General features: G+C 44.3%; 1 protein-coding gene across 1 annotated transcript in view; it reads left to right on the top strand.

The window, feature by feature from the left end:
- Window positions 1-22103, top strand: part of LOC126188586 (uncharacterized) — a 91742-nt gene extending 69639 nt beyond the window's left edge. Inside the window, exon 3 of the mRNA XM_049930187.1 lies at window positions 21733-22103. Within this exon, the coding sequence (XP_049786144.1) occupies window positions 21733-22103 (371 nt within the window). The remainder of the gene's footprint in view (window positions 1-21732) is intronic.
- Window positions 22104-23093: the final 990 nt, after the last annotated feature.

Raw genomic sequence — 23093 nt, 5'->3', positions numbered from 1 at the left:
CAATACTAAATTGGTGTTCCTTTCATATCCCAGAAAGCGTCCTGTTAACCGATCCCTTCTTTTGGTCAAGTTGTTCCACAAATATCTTGTCTCCTCAATTCTGGTCAGTACTTCCACATTAGTTACGTGATCGAGCCCGTCTAATCTTCAGTATTCTTCTGTAGCACCACATTTCGAAAGCTTCTATTCTCTTTTTATCTAAACCGTTTATCATCCTTGTTTCACTTCGATACATGCCCACGCTCCAGACATATACCTTCAGAAAAGACTTCCTAACATTTAAATCTATATTCGAAGTTAAAAATTTCTCTTCTTCAGAAATGCTTTTCTTATCATTGCCAGACTACGTTTCATCTTCTCTCTACTTCGGCCATCATCAGTTATTTTGATACCCAAATAGAAATCTCATCTACGACTTCACCTTTCTCGTCTCCTTATCTTGGCTCTGAGCACTATGCGACTTAAATTCTGAGGTCATCAGTCACCTAGAACTTAGAACTAATTAAACCTAACTAACCTAAGGACATCACACACATCCATGCCCGAGGCAGGATTCGAACCTGCGACCGTAGCGGTCGCTCGGCTCCAGACTGTAGCGCCTAGAACCGCACGGCCACTCATGCCGGCCGTCTCCTTATCTGATTCCCTTAGCATCATCTAATTTAATTCGACTACATTCCATTATCTCTGTTTTGCTTTTGTTGATATTCATCTTATATCCTCCTTTCCATTCCATTCAACTGGTCTTCCAAATCCTTTGTCTCTGACAGAATTATAATATCATCGGCAACTTCAAAGTTTTTCTTTCGTCTCTCTGAACTTTAATTCCTGTTCTAGATTTTTCTTTTGTTTCAATGTACGTATTGACTAACACCGGGGATAGTCTATAACCCTGTCTCACTCCCTTTTCAACCACTGCCTCTCTTTGATGCTCATAGACTTTTATAACTGTCATCTGGTTTCTGTACAAGTTATAAATAGCCTTTCTCTCCCTGTATTTTCCCTGCTACCTTCAGAATTTCAAAGAGGGTACTCCAGTCAACATTGTCAAAAGCTTCTCTAAGTCTACAAATGCTAAAATGTAGTTTTGCCTTTCCTTAACCTGCCTTCTAAGATAAGTCGTAGGGTCAGTATCGCCTCGCGTGCTCCTACATTTCTCCGGAATCCTAACTGATCTCTGAGGTCGGCTTCTACCAGTTTTTCCATTCTTCTTTAAACAACTCATGTTAGCATTTTGAACCACGACTTATTAAACTGATCGTGCGGAAACTCTCATACACTATGCTATCAAAAGTATCCGGACACCTGGCTGAAAATGACTAAAAAGTTCGTGGCGCCCTCCATCGGTAATGCTTTAATTCAGTATGGTGTCGGCCCACCCTTAGCCTTGATGACTGCTTCCACTCTCACAGGCATATGTTCAATTAGGTGCTGGAAGATTTCTTGGCGAATGGGAATCCATTCTTTACGGAGGTGTTCTATAGGCTTCAGGTCAGGACTCAGTGCAGGCCAGTCCATTACAGGGATGTTACTGCCGGTAAGCATTCCACCACAGGCCGTGCACTATGAAGCAGGTGCTCAATGGTGTTGAAAGTGCAATCGCCATCCCCGAATTGCTCTTCAACAGTGGGAAGCAAGGAGGTGCTTAAAACATCAATGTAGGCCTGGGCTGTTATAGTGCCACGCAAAACAACAAGGAGTGCAAAAACACGACCACATCACAACACCACCGCCTCCGAATTTTACAGTTGGCACTACACACGCTGGCAGATGACGTTCGCCGGGCATTCACCATACCCACACCCTGCCATCGGATTGCCACATTGTGTACCGTGATCCGTCACTCCACACAACGTTTTTCCACCGTTCAATCGTCCAACGTTTACGCTCCTTACATCAAGCGATGCGTCGTTTGGCATTTACCGGCATGGTGTGTGGCTTATGAGCAGCCACTTGACCATGAAATAAAAGTTTTCTCACTTCCCGCCTAACTGTCATAGTACTCCTGATGCAGTCTGGAATTCCTGTGTGATGGTCTGAATAGATGTCTGCCTATTACACATTGTCACCCTCTTCAACTGTCGGCGGTCTCTGTCAGTCAACAGACAAGGTCGGCTTGTACGTTTTTGTGATGTACATGTCCCTTCATGTTTCCACTTCACTATCACATTGGAAACAGTGGACCTAGGGACGTTAAGGAGTGTGGAAGTCTCGCGTAGAGACGTATGCCACAAGTGACGCCCAATCACCTGACCACATTCGAAGTCCGTGAGTTCTGCAGAGCGCCCCATTCTGCTCTCTCACGATGTCTAATGACTACTGAAGTCGCTGATATGGAGTACCTGGCAGTAGGTGGCAGCACAATGCACCTAATATGAAAAACGTCTGTTTTTGGGGGTGCCCGGATACTTTTGATCACATAGTGTACCTCTCAGCAACTGCTTTCTTTCGAATTGGAATTACAACAATCATCTTGAAGTCTGAAGATCTTTCGCCTGTCTCATACATCTTGCACAGCAGAATGGAACAGTTCCGACGGACGATAGTCTACCACCAGAGTCTTGTTTCGACCTAGATCTTTCAGAGCTCCGTGAACTGCTTCTCGCAGTATCATATCTCCCGTCTCATTTTCATCTACGTCCACTTCTCTTTCTATAATATTGTTTTCGATTTCATCTCCTTTGTATAAACACTCTATATACTCCTTCCACCTTTCATTTTTCCCTTCTTTGCTTAAGACTGGTTTACTGTCTGAGTTCTTGATATTCATACAACTCCTTCTCTTTTCCCCAAAGGAATCTTCAATTTTCCTGTAGTCGGTATCTGTCTTTCCCTTAGTGAAATATGCCTCTAAATCCTTACATTTGTCCTCTAGCCATTCCTGCTTCGCCATTTGCACTTCTTGTCAGCCTCATTTTTTTAAGCATTTGTGTTCCCTTTCGCCTGCTTCATTTGCCGAATTTTAAAATTTTCTCCTTTCATCGGTTAAATTCAATATCTTCCTTGTTATCCAAGGATGTCTACTATGCCTTGTCCTTTCACTTACCTGATCATCTGCTGCTTCAAAATTTCGTGTCATTCGTCTTCTGCTGTATTCCTTTCCCCTGTTCTAATGAAGCGTTGCCTAATGCTCCCTCTGAAACTCTCGACAACCTCTGGGTCTTTCAACTTATCCGGGTCCCACCACGTTAATTTCCTAGCTTTTTCCAATTTCTTCAGTTTTCATCTACAGTTCATAACCAATAAACTGTGGTCAGAGTCAACATCTGCCCCTGGAAATGTCTTAAAATTTAAAATCTGGCTCCTAAATCTCGGTCTAACCATTATATAATCAATCTGAAACCTTCCGGTGTCTCCAGGCCTATTCCACGTATGCCAACTTCTTTTATGATTCATAAACCAAGTGTTAACCATGTTTAAATTATGCTCTATACAAAATTCTACCATGCGGCTTCCTCCTTCATTCCTTTCCCTCAGTCCATATTCACCCACTATTTTTCCTCCTCTTTCTTTTCCTAATATCGAATTCTAGTCCCCAATCAGTTAAATTTTAGTCTCCTTTAACTATCTGAATAATTTCTTTTATCTCATCGTACATTTCTTCAATTTCCTCCTTATCTGTGAGCTAGTTGGCATGTAAACTTGTACTGCTGTGGTGGGTGTGGGCTTCTTGTCTATCTTGGCTATGATAAGGCATTCACTGTTGCTGTTCGTAGTAGCTTATCCGTATTCCTATTTTCTTATCATTATTAAACCCACTCCTGTAGTGTCCCTGTTTGACTTAGTATTTATAGCCTTGTATTCACCTGACCAGAAGTACTGTTCCTCCTGCCACCGAACTTCACTAATACCAATTACGTCTAACTTCAATCTATCCATTTCCCTTTTCAAATTTTCTAACCTACCTGTCCGATTAAGGGATCTAACATTCCACACTCAGATCCGTAGAATACCAGTTTTGTTTCTCCTCATGACGACATCCTCCTGAGTAATTCCCGACCTGATATCTAAATAGGGGACTATTTTGCCTCCGGAATATTTTACCCAAGAGGATGCCATCATAATGTAACCATACAGCAGAGTTACATGTCCTCGGTAAAAATTATGACTATAGTTTCCTCTTGCTTTCAGCCGTTCGCAGTGCCAGCATAGCAAGGACGTTTTGGTTGATATTACAAGGCCAGATCAGTCAATCAAGCGGGCTATTACTCCTGCAACTACTGAAACTTCATAACCAAATGGCAATTCTTCTTCCTTTTTTTATATGTTCCGCGTGTTCAGGATACTCTTGTTTCCATAGTTCACTCCTGATTTTTCTGGGATCTCATTGAAGCAGAGCAGAATACTGCAAGAAACTCATTCTGGACTTCAGACGAGCTCATGGTGACCGATGTTCATGAAGGGGATGTGCTGAGATGTCACAAACCTTTTGCCGCTCTATATTAGCGGCCACATCTGATATCGGGCAGGGCTATGTCTGCAAATGATACAGCCTCTGGGTTGGTGTTGGTTTCAAGCAGCCTGTGGATTCTCTACAGGTTCCATTCAGGGCAATATCGACAGTTTACATGAGAAGATCTATGCCACACAAGACTAGCATATTCAGTAGCAGAGTGCTGGGACAGTTACTCTTACTTTATGAGGCTCGACACCCATCTAGACTCAGTTACCTTATGAAGCAAAAATGTGTGTGATAAAACCTTTTCCCTGACGTTGATGTTATGTGTCTTGAAGGTTAGAGAGCGGTCCAAGGTAATGCCATGGTAAACTGGAGCATTACAATGTTCCAACTGTTTTTCTTCCAAAATCATACGCAGCTTCCGGCAGATTTATTTGTTCTTCAAATTAAAGGCGCAAACTTTGCTTTTCGCTGGATTTGGCCGGAGATGACTTTCCTCATAGTAGTCTGAAAGCACTTCAAGGGCAATGCTGAGATTTTGTTCCACAGTCTCAAACTTTATACTCTGAGTTACCAGGGCTAAGTCATCTGCATACAGGAAGCTCTTTTCTCATTTGGCTTTTGACTACGTAAGCCTCACAGCCACACGTTAGTGTTGTCTGTTAATCTCGAATACGTTATTTATAGGTTATTCTGAGATACGCAGTCATCAAGATCCTCCTTAGCCATTCTACATTCACTGCTGGACAAAACGTCTCCTACAGACTTCTCCATGCGTCATGGTCACCACGTACATGCAGCCGGTTTGCTCCAGCATGTCCACTAATGTTATCTACCCGCCTTATATTGATTGAGTAGTCGTCACCGTGCTGAATTCCAGCACTACGAAAAAACTTCTCGTTACGTCTACTATAAATGTTCTAAGTTACATGTCCTTCCCAACAACATGCCTTTCATTACAGTCATAATTATGACTTTCATTCCAATTTGTTCCCTCATACATTGCTTAGTTTTCCTTTACTCTTGACAAATCTCAAGAGGTATCTCTCCAATGTTTGCTGTTCAATCCTCGGTTGCCGGTGTCTCGCTGCCATAAACCAGAACTGCCCGCACGCTGACAGTAATCTTTCCTTTTAATATATGCTGCCTTACGAACAAAGTGAACCACCCAGAAGACATGGCTGGATGTCAGTGTAGCTTCCTACATGTAAACATCATTGATGGGTATGTAAATGATTAGAGCTGCAGTTCTCTGTAACATGTAGAACGGCAAACAAAGTGCGTTAATGTTGTTAATGTTTAGTGTTGTTACCGGGCCTGATATGGTTTCATATAATGGAGCTGAACAGCGTTAGATATTGAATGATCACTATGAAGAACACGGAGATGCCGCCTGACTGGGAAGCATGGACTGCTGATGAATGGTGTCACATTGTGTTTGGTGATGAATGGTGGTTTTGTGCTACCCCTCATGACCATCGTCGGGGAGTAAAGAGACGACCTGTAAGGGGCGTTATTCTTCCAGTGTTTTGCAGTTACTGCTGGCAGCGTGGTGTGGGGAGCCATTGGCTATGACTTCGGTCATGACTGGTAATGAGAGAGATCAGTACAATGGTATGTCATGGACATCGTACGTCCTTATGTGTTACCTCTCATCCGACAGTATGGTGGTGCCAATTGTCAATAGAACAATGACGTCCATACATGGTAATTGTCTCTACGGACTGTCTGTGCGGTGTTGAGGTACAGTGGTGTCCAGAAAATTCCCCAAATTTGTCCCCGACAGAATATGTGTCGGACTATCTTGGACGTCAACTCCAACCCAGTTCAAATATCCAGTAAATCAATGTCCATCTACAACAGTTATAGGCCAGCTTGCCTCAAGAAAGAATACAGAAACTTTATGATATTCTTTTCAACTGAATCAGTGTATGCATCAAAACTATGAGGAGTGCAACGCCATACTGATAAGTAGGATTATACTGCCAAGTTCTTTGTAAAATTGACTCTATTCTGTAATCATTACATATCATCTCAAACTGTGAAGTTTCGTTTCTTCCTCCCATTGTGAATGCTTCACTTTTTTGTCACGCAACGCATATATAATGATAGTCTCGAAAATTGTTTTTTACAGACAGTATTTTCATCCGTTTTTACTTACCTTTTTATTTTATTTTCCTCTTTTTCCAGCCGTTTTCTAGCACGCTAAATACAAAACTAATCAAATGGCTCTTCGACTAATTGTTAATTAGTACTACAGTAACGGAAATGGGAAGTGTTACACTTGAACACCTTGACCAAACTCTACCAAACTGACACTCTATCTTGTCCATTTCTGTGGGATACGCTGACTGAAGTTTCATACTTATACGAGTTTATTTTCAGTACACCTAAACGCTACGCCGAAAGATGATGAATGGTTGAGTACATGGTGCCTATTGAGTGTGCCTAACGTTGGGCCACAACACAACTTGCCCAGGGGTCGGGAATGTGCAGTTTATCGCCATCTTTCGGACTTTGAGAAAGATCGAATCATTGGCATGAGGGGCCTGGAAGTATCATACGGACAGATCGCACAGGCATTTGACTGTAGTGCCATAACTGCAGAACAAGTGGTGACTAGTTGGACTGGGGATAGCACTGTGGCAAGAAGAGAAGGCGTAGGTCCTTCCAGAAGGGCTACACCACGACTAGATTGGCTCTGATGAGTAGATGGGTGACACAGTTGAAATTCGGGCAAAGGTTACAGGCGGTGTCACCATGAACAGTCAGGAGCAGATTGCTGTAAGCTGGTTTGAGATCTCGAATTGATATGTGTCGCTTACCACTCACACCGTACCACAGACAACAGAGATTTGCAACATACAGACCCAGGGTCAACTGGGATACTGAGTGCCCTCGTGTGATGTTCAGTCGTGTGAGTCTCACCTTTATCAGTGATAGCCAGATTAATGCCAACCTTCTGTAGACGATCTGATATAAGATTCCAGGGATCAGCGATTCCCTCCAACTCCAGAAGCCAAGATGTGGAGAATTATTTTTCAAGGAAGATTCCGTGCTCACCAGTATATGGAAATAATGGTACAGTCTGTTGTCGTACGCTTCGTGACAAAGACACCAAATAGCATATTCCAGCAGGATAATGCAAGGCCCCACACAGCAGTTCGCACCATAAATGCATTGACTAGTCTGCCTGGCAGCTGATTTCTGACCCATAGAGCATGTCTTGGATGTAATGGGCAGTCGTATGCTTTCATATCAGTCAGCAGCTGTCAGTCTATATGAAACGACACAGCATGTGTTTCTGGTATGACAAGGAAAACCTCCAAGATGAGAAGCCATATACTTCCAAGCCACAACGAGTACAAGAGTGTATTTGTGATCCTGGAAGTCACACCTCATGGTGATCTGGTGAGGAAAATCAGTTTCCAATTGGAATGAAAGTTTAATACCCTGTATTTGATGACCACTACCACTAAGTTAGATAAATATTGGACTGACGCTTAATGGTGAAATTTTATTTCCGTCAATGTCTTTTTTTAATTTCGATGCTTTGATTGAGCCTTATTTTAGTGTTATGGTAATTGCGTTTCAGGCATGCTTCACAATCATATTCTGTTAAGTTCTACCATTCGTCATTGAAGTTCCCTGCACTGCAAACAAATTTATGTATCGTACGTACCATGATGTGCAAAACTTAAGGAGGAAAGTAACTTTCGGGTGATGTGTCACTGCTAAGTAACATACCTCGATGGAACTTAAACCGTACATAGAAAGAATCGCTAAAGTATAGCACAGAACGTAACTGAAAGAAATACACAATGAGACGAAAAGAAATGCCACTTTTATTCACAAGCAATAATTACACTAAAGTCACTGCGATTCATGATGGTCCCCTGGATATTACAAAAGGCAGCACATGGTTCTTAATAGTGTGTGTGATCACCACAGACTGCAGTGCATGCTCTGCAACATGCTCCCATGCTGGACATGATTGGTCAGAAGTTCTTGAGATAGAGCGTTCCATTCTTCCACCAGCGAAGTTGACGACTGCTGGATGGTCGTTGGTGCATGTGGACGTCCTGCAGTACGTCTCCCCAATGTTTCCCATATGTGCTCGAAGTAATTTGAGCCTGGGGAAGGGGCAGGCCAATCTATTCGCCGAATATCGTCTCGTTCCAAAGACTCCTCCACGTGCGAAGTTCGATGTAGTAGCGCATTGTCATTCAAATATATAAAGTTAGTGCCGAATTCACCCTTGAAGAGATGCACATGAAGGAGTACAGTATCATTCGAGTGTGCTGTGTTCAAAGATTGGAGGCCAGTACGCCCACAAAACATTATGCCTCTCCACACCATAACAACAGGACCACCAAAACGATCATGTTCGACCATGCTGGACATGGAACACGTAATACACCCAAGAACATTGTCGAACATGATCGTTTTGGTAGTCTAGGTATTATGGTGTCTAAATAAAGTAATAAAACAGTAAATAAATACCATTGTGTGCATAGTATGGCCACATACAGAGTGTTCTAAAATTCCACTTACAAACTTCCAGGACTTATAGAGGGAAGTGAGTAGGCAATACGAGGGGCGTTTGAAAAGTACGTGCAAAAATAAAAACTACTTATGTGTTTGGGGTAAACCTTTTTTATTTTTCGACATAGTCACCTTTTAGACTTATACACTTCGTCCAGCGCTGTTCTAATTTGTTGATTCCTTCCGAATAACAGGAATTGTCCAAGTCTGCAAAATAGCTATTAGTTGCTGTAATCACCTCCTCATTTGAATAAAATCTTTGCCCCGCCAGCCATTTCTTGAAATTGGGGAACAAATAGTAGTCTGAGGGAGCCAAGTCTGGAGAAGTTGGTATCGTATTTCCATTAATTTTGCAACCACAACTGCTGAGGTGTGTGCTGGTGCATTGTCGTGATGGAAAAGGACTTTTTGCGGTCCAATTGCCGGCGATTTTCTTGCAGCTCGGTTTTCAAACGGTCCAGCAATGATGAGTAATATGCACCTGTAATAGTTTTACCCTTTTCCAGGTATTCGATGACGATTATCCCTTGCGAATCCCAAAAGACAGTCGCCATAACCTTTCCGGCTGTAGGACTGGTCTTCGCCTTTTTTGGTGCAGACTCTCTCTTGGTAGCACATTGTTTAGATTGTTATTTGGTCTCAGGAGTATAGTAATGTATCCATGTTTCATCCACAGTGGCGAAACGATACTTAAAGTCCTGCGGATTCTTCATGAATAGCTGCAAACCATCCTTGCTACACATCACACGATTCCGTTTTTGGTCAAGCGTGAGCAATCACGGAATCCATCTTGCAGATAGATCTCTCATGTCCAAATGTTTATGCAAAATATTATGTACTCATCCCTCGAGATGTCCACAGCACTAGCAATCTCACGCACCTTAAATCTTCCGTCATCCATCACCATATCATTGATTTTATCAACGATTTCTGGAGTCGTAACCTCCACAGGGGGTCCAGAACGTTCAGCATCACTTGTGCCCATATGGCCACTCCGAAAATTTTGAAACCACTTATAAATTGTTCTAATCGAAGGTGCAGAGTCACCGTAATGTTTATCAAGCTTCTCTTTAGTCTCCTGATCCGTTTTGCCTTTGATAAAGTAATGTTTGATCACCACACGAAATTCTTCTTCGTCCATTTTTCCACAATCACTCGACTTCTTTGACGTACACGAATGCCAAACACAAAGAAATAGACCAATATGGCTGAAACTTGGTGTGCGTTCTTTGCAAAGATGCTACTAACTAAACACGACCTCGATATGCGCCGGTGCTGCCATCTCTCGGACTTTGCACGGACTTTTCAAATGTCCCTCGTATTCTGAACTGGATCTCATTTACGGAAACGTACCGCTTCCGTGTTAGAGCCGTTTGAAAACATGTTTGCTGGGTAGGTTTGGAATAGACTGGTCGTCATGGGGGTGCTTAGGTCGGAGCAGATGATGTCATCTAACGTCTATCCTACCTCTCTGACCTTGTTCGAGCCTCTTTCACATGTTTGTGAGTGTTAGAGCAATGTGGTTGAGTACAAGTTTGCAGGATTCACCAACAGGATATTCCTGTATGGCGACGTTCACAGTAATAGAAGTGCTGCTCGTCGCTTATATCAATACCGTTACCCACAGCGTCTGACTCCATTGCACATCATTTACGCCACAATTATGCAATGGCTTCGAGAATTGGGTACCTCCACCATCAGCAAGGGTGATTGTGGTGGTCCAAGGAGAGGCGACGCACCCGAATTGGTTTGACTGTTAACTATAGTGTTTATTAAAACTAATTAAGTTTCCTTTTTGTTTCTTTGCTTATTAATTAGTGGAGCTGTAAAACAAGTGATGCACTGGGTCACATGTAGTAATGGTTGTAGCATGGAAATGGGCTCCAATTCAAAATATTATCTACTCATTCCCTTCTACAAGTCCTATAAGTTTGTAAGGGGACTTTTAGAGCATCCTGTATATATTATTGTTGTTATTATTATTATCATTATTATCATTATTATTATCTGCATCGAGACCCTGTAGGATCATACAAAGCATTCTGTCTCATTTCAGCATTATTTCTGATCTTCTATGATTCTCTCTTTTTTTTCTCCATGAAGTCTCTTTCTATCCTCAGTCCACATTGTTCCTGGTTCCTTTGGGACTTCATTCTCTGACCTAACATTCCACTTGTATATCTTGTCTCAGTATATGCTTCTATCATGAATTTCTATTGGATCGATTTGTGCTATGGTACTGTTGACTTGACACCTTGTATGTATGTCAGAATTCTGGTGGTGAGCCTTTTTGGTAGTAGCCGCTGATGTGCCATAGAACTTAAACCTTCTTTTTCAACATGAAAACAATTACTATGAGACATTCTAAAATAAAAGCAAATATTATTTTCAACGATAATGTAAGTTTTGTAAAAGACATCCCACATTATTTCGTACGAAACCATTAACATGAAACATCACAAAAAGAAAGGTGTTGGTTGCATCGCAATACGTCAAATACATCTTAATAAATTGCAAAGTGAAGTTAGCGCTACAAATAAACAAAAGGTGCCGCTATTGTACATCCCAAGATGCAAGAGGGAACCCCACATTGCTTGTAATCAAGATGTAATTGACGTTCCTCGATGCAACACACACTATGCTTACTGCTGTTTACACTGTTATCAAGTGCACTGGAAAGAATGTTCAGTCACATGACTGTATACAACCACCCCTCTGTTAGATCCCTGATGAGACATTAATAATGTCACATGACTGTATACAACCACCCCTCTGTTAGATCCCTGATCAGACATTAATAATGTTACTAATGGGACAAAAGCGATCGTCAACCCAAGCACCGTTATCCAAGATGGCGGCGATGGAGTCATGAAAGATGGCGGCCTCGACGTCATCTGATGACGTCATCCAAGATGGCAGGTTTCCGCGGGAAGTTTGAATTTTGGCGGGAAGATAAGACAATTGGGCTACCTCCACTTACTGACCACCCCCCCCCCCGCCCCCTCCCCTCCCACAGAAAATGGCGGAAAGTTCAAATTCCATCAGAACAATGCAACACACCTCTACTAACCAAAGAAAATGGCGCGAAGATAAGTCACTTGGGCTACCTCCACTATCCTAAGTCATTCGACCACTACCTCTTCCTATGGATTGGCTGGAAAAGGACTCAGCCTGTGCTGGATGTAAGTCTTTATTTTGCGTGCAGTGTATATTTAACCAATTTGATCCAGTACAGCCATCCAGTGTATTCACCATGAGGTCCGGAGTCCAACTGACCTAGTACACAGTACCACCACCAGAGGGTGCTATCATCTGTTCCTTGACATAATCCAAGATGGCGGTCTGGGGTGGGATGAAATGGTGGGAAACAGTGTGGTCGTCATGGGGTAGGTGGGTCCAACTGACCAAGTACACAGTACTGCTACCAGAGGATACTGTCCTCTTTTCCGTGTCATAATCGAAGATGGCAGGGGGAAATGTAGGGAAACAGTGTGGTTGCCATGGGGTACAAAGTCCAATTAACCTAGTACACAGTACTGCCACCACAGGGCGCTGTCATCCTTTCTGTGATGTAATCCGAGATGGCTGGGGAAAATGGAGGGAAACAGTGTGGTCCCCATGGGTTCTGGAGTCCAACTGACCTAGTACACAGTACCACCAACAGAGGGCACTGTCGTCCATTTCGTGAGGCAACCCAAGATGGCTGTCTGGAGGGGAAAATGACTCAGTGTGCGCTGGGCTGATGGAGAGAGGAAGGGGTGTACTTTATTTATTTTGGAACAATTTATTTAGGGATAGATTTTAGATAGTATATTATCACAACAATACAAAACACACGCTCTGACATGCTTGGGGTCATGACACACATCCTACAGACCTGTAAACTACTCGTAAATTACTGAAATAACACTCTGCAGACATGCAAACAATTCCTAAATTACCGAAATAATTTCAGTACACAGCACACAGACATGTAAACTGCTTCTAAATAATGCAGTGCACTGATGTGCAGACACAAAATCGACTCGTAAAATGTCCAAATAACAGCTAGCACAGCCTACAGAACTGCTCGCAAAATAATGCAACAGACATGCAAACAATGTGTGCAGGCACCCGCCGCCGCCCCCTAACCACTGGATTGCACAGGAGGCTACTGCATATGCTCCCAGAAGTCGGGATGCATTGGCAGCTGCCAAGCCACACACAGATGCCCAGTTTTGGTCCGGCAAGCATGACTCAGTGGAATCCTTTTCATACTTGACACCTGAGAAATTTCTCTCGAAATACGTGGCAGGGGGCAAAATTAGAACAATTACACAAACAGAATTCGAAGCACAGTCTTACACAAGAGAAACAAATGGCTGGAATTTTCGGTATCCTACAGCTACAGGTCTGGAGATGTCCTAATGCCACAGTAGTGGATGAGTGATGGCATCCCCGCCAGAGATCGATGGTCTGCTTCAACTTGTCTCTGAACACTTGCTTTCTCAGAACTTTCCATACCTACCTTGCCTCCATCTTGTTCGAATCAGTTTGTAGACGCTCCTACGTCCCAGCACAAAGGATGTCTCGTGCATGAATAGAGCATTTTGTACAGATCACCATATTGCACTGACAATTAAACCCTGCAAAGTGGCCTACAAATCGCCAAATACAGAAAGACTCTTAGTCAATTACACTGCTCTTCCACTGAGGACAGGAGCTTGAATATTAGATTCCTATCTTGCACCATACAAAATCAGCCCTTTTACATCATTCGTACATATACCATGAAGACAGACAGCACTGTATATACTCCTCACAACACTAGATATTTCCCTGCAAGGTTGGTGGTCATCCACCCCCGACGGGTGACCAGAGCGCCCTCAACAGACCAAAGTCACTCTCAGAACAGTTCTACAAATTCAGGCTCGTTCCCCTCTCCCTCCCCTCCCCCCCCCCGCCCCCCCCCCCCCCCCGGCACAAACGCGTTACTGTTTCTGGTCCATGCTTGGTTGCTTGCTTTTTGTACACCCATCTCCAGGCTCTGGGATTACAAGAACACATGTATTTTCGCATGGTTTGCCATAATATTATACCATTTTCGCGGTACGTCTCGATATCAAGTACACAGCAGTATCCTACCGATCACTCACGTAACATTATTCCAAAGATGTGGACTGGAAATTATTTTCTACAAACCCGAAACTTTAGCTAGGTGGGGCATGCTGTAAATCACTGACTAACTAGAAACTTGTCATGTCTGCGAAGACATTTACGCGGAAACTCGAAAAATAGAAAAAACTGATATTTCCATTCGCATATACCGATGTCGGTGATGTAGCAGATTCCAATCATCCCTATAATTTGCAAAGTCAACCAAGGTGTTTCTCATGTCTAGAGAACTGGGAAACATGTCTTACACATGCTAGATGCTCACCCCACCACAATCGATCTTCTTTCAACTAAATAAAGGCGCGATATGTGCAGAAGCAGTCAACTGAACAATTTCCATGGGAGGGAATATCAGTCCAGTGCAAACGCATCTCCATATTCAATCTTCTCAAATTTCCACACCATCATGAAAGCTATGAAAGATGGCAACACAGTTATGTCATCTACATTCATAAACTCCAACAGGCCTCTCCATTCGGACAGCTCCTACCATTAACGGGAAACGTGAATCATCCCCACACAGGTCACTGGCGCTGCACACCAAGCATGCACAGGTAGAATCATCACCCTAAGAAATCGGTCACATATATACACTCCTGGAAATTGAAATAAGAACACCGTGAATTCATTGTCCCAGGAAGGGGAAACTTTATTGACACATTCCTGGGGTCAGATACATCACATGATCACACTGACAGAACCACAGGCACATAGACACAGGCAACAGAGCATGCACAATGTCGGCACTAGTACAGTGTATATCCACCTTTCGCAGCAATGCAGGCTGCTATTCTCCCATGGAGACGATCGTAGAGATGCTGGATGTAGTCCTGTGGAACGGCTTGCCATGCCATTTCCACCTGGCGCCTCAGTTGGACCAGCGTTCGTGCTGGACGTGCAGACCGCGTGAGACGATGCTTCATCCAGTCCCAAACATGCTCAATGGGGACAGATCCGGAGATCTTGCTGGCCAGGGTAGTTGACTTACACCTTCTAGAGCACGTTGGGTGGCACGGGATACATGCGGACGTGCATTGTCCTGTTGGAACAGCAAGTTCCCTTGCCGGTCTAGGAATGGTAGAACGATGGGTTCGATGACGGTTTGGATGTACCGTGCACTATTCAGTGTCCCCTCGATGATCACCAGTGGTGTACGGCCAGTGTAGGAGATCGCTCCCCACACCATGATGCCGGGTGTTGGCCCTGTGTGCCTCGGTCATATGCAGTCCTGATTGTGGCGCTCACCTGCACGGCGCCAAACACGCATACGACCATCAGTGGCACCAAGGCAGAAGCGACTCTCATCGCTGAAGACGACACGTCTCCATTCGTCCCTCCATTCACGCCTGTCGCGACACCACTGGAGGCGGGCTGCACGATGTTGGGGCGTGAGCGGAAGACGGCCTAACGGTGTGCGGGACCATAGCCCAGCTTCATGGAGACGGTTGCGAATGGTCCTCGCCGATACCCCAGGAGCAACAGTGTCCCTAATTTGCTGGGAAGTGGCGGTGCGGTCCCCTACGGCACTGCGTAGGATCCTACGGTCTTGGCGTGCATCCGTGCGTCGCTGCGGTCCGATCCCAGGTCGACGGGCACGTGCATCTTCCGCCGACCACTGGCGACAACATCGATGTACTGTGGAGACCTCACGCCCCACGTGTTGAGCAATTCGGCGGTACGTCCACCCGGCCTCCCGCATGCCCACTATATGCCCTCACTCAAAGTCCGTCAACTGCACATACGGTTCACGTCCACGCTGTCGCGGCATGCTACCAGTGTTAAAGACTGCGATGGAGCTCCGTATGCCACGGCAAACTGGCTGACACTGACGGCGGCGATGCACAAATGCTGCGCAGCTAGCGCTGTGCCGTGCGTGTGATCATTGCTTGTACAGCCCTCTCGCAGTGTCCGGAGCAAGTATGGTGGGTCTGACACACCGGTGTCAATGTGTTCTTTTTTCCATTTCCAGGAGTGTATTTTATCCCTGTACTTACAACTAAATGCTACAAATCGCAGTCATTGAAAAAGACCAATAAAAAGGTGTTAGCATGTGGACGTAATGTGCTGTTCCAGTCTCTTCTGTACCTAAGGTCCATCACCGTTCCCTTTGGATCCCTACGTAATTCGGTGCTCTCCGATACACACGATCGAACAGCGGAGGAGTGGTACTCAAGCGTCAACTTTAGGTTACAATATCTCCGGATGTAATTAACATTTTACAATGCAACAAACAGCACTGATTACGTATTTGTTTATATGTTCAGATGTGCTAACAAAACTAACAGGGTTCCATTTAAAAAAACGTAGGTTTGTGTTAAAAAACATACTTCCGTGCATTTTTGTATGGTTTGTATTAACCAATTACACTAGCCCCTCTCCTGACATTTGGTCTGTAGAATCGGTTCGTCAGTATTTGATGTGGTTTACGAAATATATCCAGCGGTAACGTTAGGTGACTCACCCTATATATATATATATATACAGGGTTATTACAAATGATTGAAGCGATTTCACAGCTCTACGATAACTTTATTATTTGAGATATTATCACAATGCTTTGCATACACATACAAAAACTCAAAAAGTTTTTTTAGGCATTCACAAATGTTCGATATGTGCCCCTTTAGTGATTCGGCAGACCGTGCTGAAAATTCGAAGCGTTTGACTTTGTCATCGGGTGTCAGGGCTTGTAGCAATTGTAAACGGTAAGGCTTCTGCTTTAGCCTTTTCTGTAAGATTTTCCAGACCGTCGGCTGTGGTACGTTTAGCTCCCTGCTTGCTTTATTCGTCAACTTCCGCGGGCTACGCGTGAAACTTACCCGCACGCGTGCAACCGTTTCTTCGCTCACTGCAGGCCGACCCGTTGATTTCCCCTTACAGAGGCATCCAGAAGCTTTAAACTGCGCATACCATCGCTGAATGGAGTTAGCAGTTGGTGTATCTTTGTTGAACTTCGTCCTGAAGTGTCGTTGCACTGTTATGACTGACTGATGTGAGTGCATTTCAAGCACGACATACGCTTTCTCGGCTCCTGTCGCCATTTTGTCTCACTGCGCTCTCGAGCGCTCTGACGGCAGAAACCTGAAGTGCGGCTTCAACCGAACAAAACTTTATGAGTTTTTCTACGTATCTGTAGTGTGTCGTGACCATATGTCAATGAATGGAGCTACAGTGAATTTATGAAATCGCTTCAATCATTTGTAATAGCCCTGTATATATATATACAGGGTGTTACTAAAAGGTACGGCCAAATTGCGAAAACAGGTTGTCTGTGTAAAGGCAAATCGCCGCGCCATCCCTGAGTGTCTGACACAGCCGACTGTTAACAGAAGAAAATTCTCAAGCATATCGAGATATGTGCATATCTCGATGTGCTTGAGAATTTTCTTCTCGCACAGATGGAAACTGAGTCGAACGACTCCATTTACCGACTAGATGGGGCACCGCCACACTGGCATCTGACAGTGCGGGAATTTTTAAATCGGAGTGTTACTGAACGATGTATCTGTCGCATTGGACGGTACACGGTTCCACATAAAGAAACGTACTTGCTTGAATGTCTCCGTTGATACCAGCCCTTAAAACATTAACCAAACAAAAAAACATGTGCACTTCGATGCCCCTCGATGCTCTAACATTTGCCGAAAACGGCGTTTCGGTATGTGTAACCGTTCACGAAATAAAAGAGGTGTTACGTCTTACTTGGCTCACCCAGTATATATATACCACAAAGAACGAAACTCGTCTAGCTTAAAGGGGGAAACCAGATGGCGCTATGGTTGGACCGCTAGATGGCGCTGCCATAGGTCAAATGGATATCAACTGCGTTTTTTTAAATAGGAACCCCCATTTTTATTTACATATTCGTGTAGTACGTAAAGAAATATGAATGTTTTAGTTGGACCACTTTTTTTGCTTTGTGACAGATGGCGCTGTAATAGTCACAAACGTATAAGTAAGTGGTATCACGTAACATTCCGTCAGTTCGGACGGTATTTGCTTCGTGATACATTACCCGTGTTAAAATGGACCGTTTACCAATTGCGAAAAAGGTCGATATCGTGTTGATGTATGGCTGTTGTGATCAAACTGCCCAATGGGCGTGTGCTATGTATGCTGCTCGGTATCCTGGTCATCATCCAAGTGTCCGGAGCGTTCGCCGGATAGTTACGTTATTTAAGGAAAGAGGAAGTGTTCAGGCACATGTGAAATGTCAACCACGACCTGCAAGAAATGATGATTCCCAAGTAGGTGTTTTAGCTGCTGTCGCGACTAATCCGCACATCAGAAGCAGACAAACTGCGCGAGAATTGGGATTCTCAAAAACGTCGGTGTTGACAATGCTACATCAACATCGATTGCACCCGTACCATATTTCTATGCACCAGGAATTGCATGGCGAAGACTTTGAACGTCGTGTACAGTTCTGCCACTGGGCACAAGAGAAATTACGGGACGATGACAGATTTTTTGTACGCGTTCTATTTAGCGACGAAGCGTCATTCACCAACAGCGGTAACGTAAACCGGCATAATATGCACTATTGCGCAACGGAAAATCCACGATGTCTGTGACAAGTGGAACATCAGCGACATTGGCGGGTTAATGTATGGTGCGGCATTATGGGAGGAAGGATAATTCGCCCCCATTTTATCGATCGCAATCTAAATGGTGCAATGTATGCTGACTTCCTACGTTATGTTCTACCGATGTTACTACAAGATGTTTCACTGCATGACAGAATGCCGATGTACTTCCAACATGATGGATGTCCGGCACATAGCTCGCGTGCGGTTGAAGCGGTATTGAATAGCATATTTCATGACAGGTGGATTGATCGTCGAAGCACCATACATACCATGGCCCGCACGTTCACCGGATCTGACGTCACCGGATTTCTTTCTGTGGGGAAAGTTGAAGGATATTTGCTATCGTGATCCACCGACAACGCCTGACAACATGCGTCAGCGCATAGTCAATGCATGTGCGAACATTACGGAAGGCGAACTACTCGCTGTTGAGAGGAATGTCGTTACACGTATTGCCAAATGCATTGAGGTTGACGGACAACATTTTGAGCATTTATTGCATTAATGTGGTATTTACAGATAATCACGCTCTAACAGCATGCGTTCTCAGAAATGATAAGTTCACAAAGGTACATGTATCACATTGGAACAACCGAAATAAAATGTTCAGATGTACCTTCATACTGCATTTTAATTTAAAAGACCTACCTGTTACCAACTGTTCGTCTAAAATTGTGAGCCATATGGTTTTTTGACTATTACAGCGCCATCTTTCACAAAGCGAAAAAAGTATATATATATATATATATATATATATATATATATATATATATATATATATATATATATATATATATATATATATATACTCCGTGTTCCCGTACTGGGTGTTTCCGTAAGAGCTTGTAAAAATTTAACAGGACATAGAGGATGCTTCACTGAAAAATTTGAGATAGGGAACCTGTGGTCGGAGAAGACAGCTTAAGGAGATAATAGGAATAAAATCAGATTACTGTGTACTTTTTTATTTACATTAGTTAACTTAAATACCATGATTGACACAATGAACGTACCATTTGCACTGTATCTTTCAAAATATGCTGTAACTGAGGGCCATCAATCTCACTGCAAGCATGACATCGGCGAACAAGTTTCTGGCGTACCTTGGTGTGCTGCGAATCACCATCACAGGCAGCTACAATTCTGCCAAATAATTCCATCTCCGTATCCGCTGGATTCTCATACACAAGTGACTTTAGATGTTCGCCTAGGATATAATGAAGGGAGTTCATGTCAGGTGACCTCGCAGGCCATGGAATAGGACCTCCCCTTCAAATGCAGCGACCAGGAAATACTCTACCAGTACTGCTCCATCGTACTGTACTGTATGTCTCTGAATAGCACTGAGTAATAAATGGGTCTGTCGTCGATTCGTAGCACGTTCTTCTTGGGACAGTCTAAATATGACACAACAGAGCCACCTTATGGACGAGTAAAGTAAACAAAACCTGCATGATGTTCAAAAACGTTCAAATGTGTGTGAAATCCTATGGGACTTAACTGCTGAGGTAATCAGTTTTACCTCCTTATTTTACAATATTTTAAACCAGCATCCCGACCATGTACCAGTATTTACGGATGGCTCTAAACAGGAGGACTCTGTTGGTTGTGCTGTTGTTTTCCCTGATCGAGTCGTCAAGTTATGGCTTCCTGCGGCGTTTACCATCTTTGATGCCGAATTTTTTGCGATCTTGCGGGCATTTGAGCAGATGAGATGTGTTCCCAGTCTTAAGTTTCTCATCTGTTCTGACTCCCTGAGTGCCCTTCAGACCATGCAACACTTGTACCCAGCGGATACGGTCGTCCGGAACATCCAAGATGCCCTACTGCACCTGCAACGGCAGGGGAAGGAGGTTTCTTTCTGCTGGGTGCCGGGGCACGTGGGTATTAGGGGAAACGAACTGGCGGATGTGGCTGCCAAAGATGCATGTTACCTCCCTCACGTTGTTGAATGTGCCATCCCCCTCCAAGCTGTTACCTCCCTTTTGCGTTTTCGTGTTTGGCGTCAATGGGAAGAGGAGTGGCTGGCAGTCGGTGAAAATAAGCTGCGTCTGGTCAAGGCCACCACGCGGCCATGGCGTACGTCCTACCAGTCATGCAGGCGGGATGAGGTTATCCTCACTCGCCTCCGCATCAGGTACAGCCCCTTACCGCATGGTTTTTTACTCCGGCGGGAGGACCCCCCAATCTGCAGTGCCTGTGGCGTCCAGATTACTGTCCGCGACATTTTACTTGACTGTCTTTTATTCTCTGACCAGAGGGCGGTGGTTTCCTTGCCACCGGATTTGCCCTCTATTTTGCAAGACGACGCAACGACTGTGGTCAAGGTCTTACGGTTTTGTGTCCTGTCCAATTTGTTGCCTCGGATTTTAGGGAGAGGATTTTAATGTGCTGCTGGGTGACTGGCTCACCCAGGATTTAGGTAAGAGGTCCGCCAGTCACGATTACCTGCTTGTTTCACTTCGATTTCTGTTCTCTTTTCCTTGTGTTTCCTTTCCTTTTTTAATGCGTTTCTTCTCCTCTTGTTCTGCCTCTGTATGTGAGGATTTGGAACTGCGCCAGGTCTGTGTCTTTTAGCCGTTCTTCTTGTTCGGTGTCCGTCTTCGTCCCTTCACCGCATGTGTTCCTGTTTCTATGCGTTTGGGCGCTGATGACCATGCTGTTTAGCGCCCGAAAACCTCAAACCACACACACACACACTCCTAAGGACAAACACACACACCCATGCCCGAGGGAGAACTCGAACCTCCGCCGGGACCAGCCGCACAGTGCATGACTGCAGCGCTTGAGACTGCTCGGCTAATCCTGCGCGGCCCTGCATGATGACTTCGTGGTAAACACGCTCTGTCTGCTTCTTTCCTTGCAGGAAATAAAGAATATGCATGTAAAGGAACAGGAAACAGTACACTACGTGAAAACTTGTACGTTTGTGTGTCTGTGTGTGTGTGTGTGAGAGAGAGAGAGAGGGAGAGAGAGAGAGAGAGAGAGAGAGAGTGGACACGCGCACTTGAGAGAAAAACGTGGTGAGAGATGACTGATCTACAGACCAGGTGCGCAGTGGACAGTACAGGGAGCTGTACCACCCAGAGCAGCTGATATCCGGCAAGGAGGACGCAGCCAACAACTACGCCCGCGGCCACTACACAGTGGGCGCCGAGTTGATCGACGCCGTGATGGACCGCGTGCGCAAACTCTCGGAGCGCTGCGACGGCCTGCAGGGTTACATCGTGTCGCATTCGCTGGGCGGCGGCACCGGCTCTGGCTTCACGTCGCTGCTCATGCAGCGGCTCGCCGACTCCTTCCGCAAGAAGACCAAGCTCGAATTCGTCGTCTACCCAGCCCCGCAGGTAAATGCGCAACGTGTCACACCAGTCTCGCGCGTCTGTATCACCATTAGGTACACGGAGACTCCCTAGAGTGCCGGAGAAATTTGGACACAGAGATATGCGCACAACAGGGTTTTCCGGAAATTTGCGGCCACCAGTTTTGTCAGGGAATTTGGGTACCGATTGCTTGGGGTGCCGAAAGGCCTTCCTCAGGCTGGAGGTGTCCGCAAATCTCCATTTTAAAGCATTCATGTTCTTATCTTTCCAGGCACAGTCAGTATATAAGGGGCTTCACATGTTCAATATTTATTAATTATTATATATTATCAGTTCTTCAATATAGTGAAACCACCATCACACCATCAAAAGTCATGCCAGTATTTTCATTTGGAAACACGATTTCAAGAAACCAAGATTTCAAAGAGCCTTTAAGCTTTTGTTGTTATTTTATTAACTACTGCTGTCAAATAACAATAACGAACATAGGTTATATGAATACCTGAGAAAAAAGAACGACATACTCCACTTTACTTTGCTCACTGATATTGGATGTCTCCGGATGCCACGCGAGAGAACTGAGAAAGAAAACATAGTAATTAGAGAGGAAATTACATTTGAAAAATGGTTAGAAGTAACTGAAATTTCTCAACAGAAAAGTCATTTGTATTGTGTCTACCTGTGTAACGAGGTGGATGAACACTAGAATACACCAAAAACTATAATACACCAAAAACTATACTTGTCAATGTCAAAGGTCTTCTTAGGCACTTGTGGGTTTTATTGTTGTTCTGAAGAAGGTGTAGTTATCTATGCCAAAACCTGGGTTAACACTAGGTGCTTTTTTCGCAATCGAGGCGGGTTTTTAGTTTTTTAATATATTAACCAACGATCGCTGACGCGCTGTGATGTTGAAGGTTCTTAACTTTTAAAAACACCCGAAGCAACGTAGACGACACTGAGACAAGTAATTGAATATGAGACACATGGGGTCGCAAATGTCGGGAAATGTCCGAAACGTGGATGACAAAAATATTGAACATGTGACGTCACCAGACGACGTACCTCGCAGGTGTAGCGGTT

The sequence above is a fragment of the Schistocerca cancellata genome, chromosome 5 (assembly GCF_023864275.1).
Source record: "Schistocerca cancellata isolate TAMUIC-IGC-003103 chromosome 5, iqSchCanc2.1, whole genome shotgun sequence".
In the NCBI taxonomy this organism is placed as follows: domain Eukaryota; kingdom Metazoa; phylum Arthropoda; class Insecta; order Orthoptera; family Acrididae; genus Schistocerca; species Schistocerca cancellata.
This window is presented reverse-complemented; position numbering and strand designations above follow the sequence as displayed.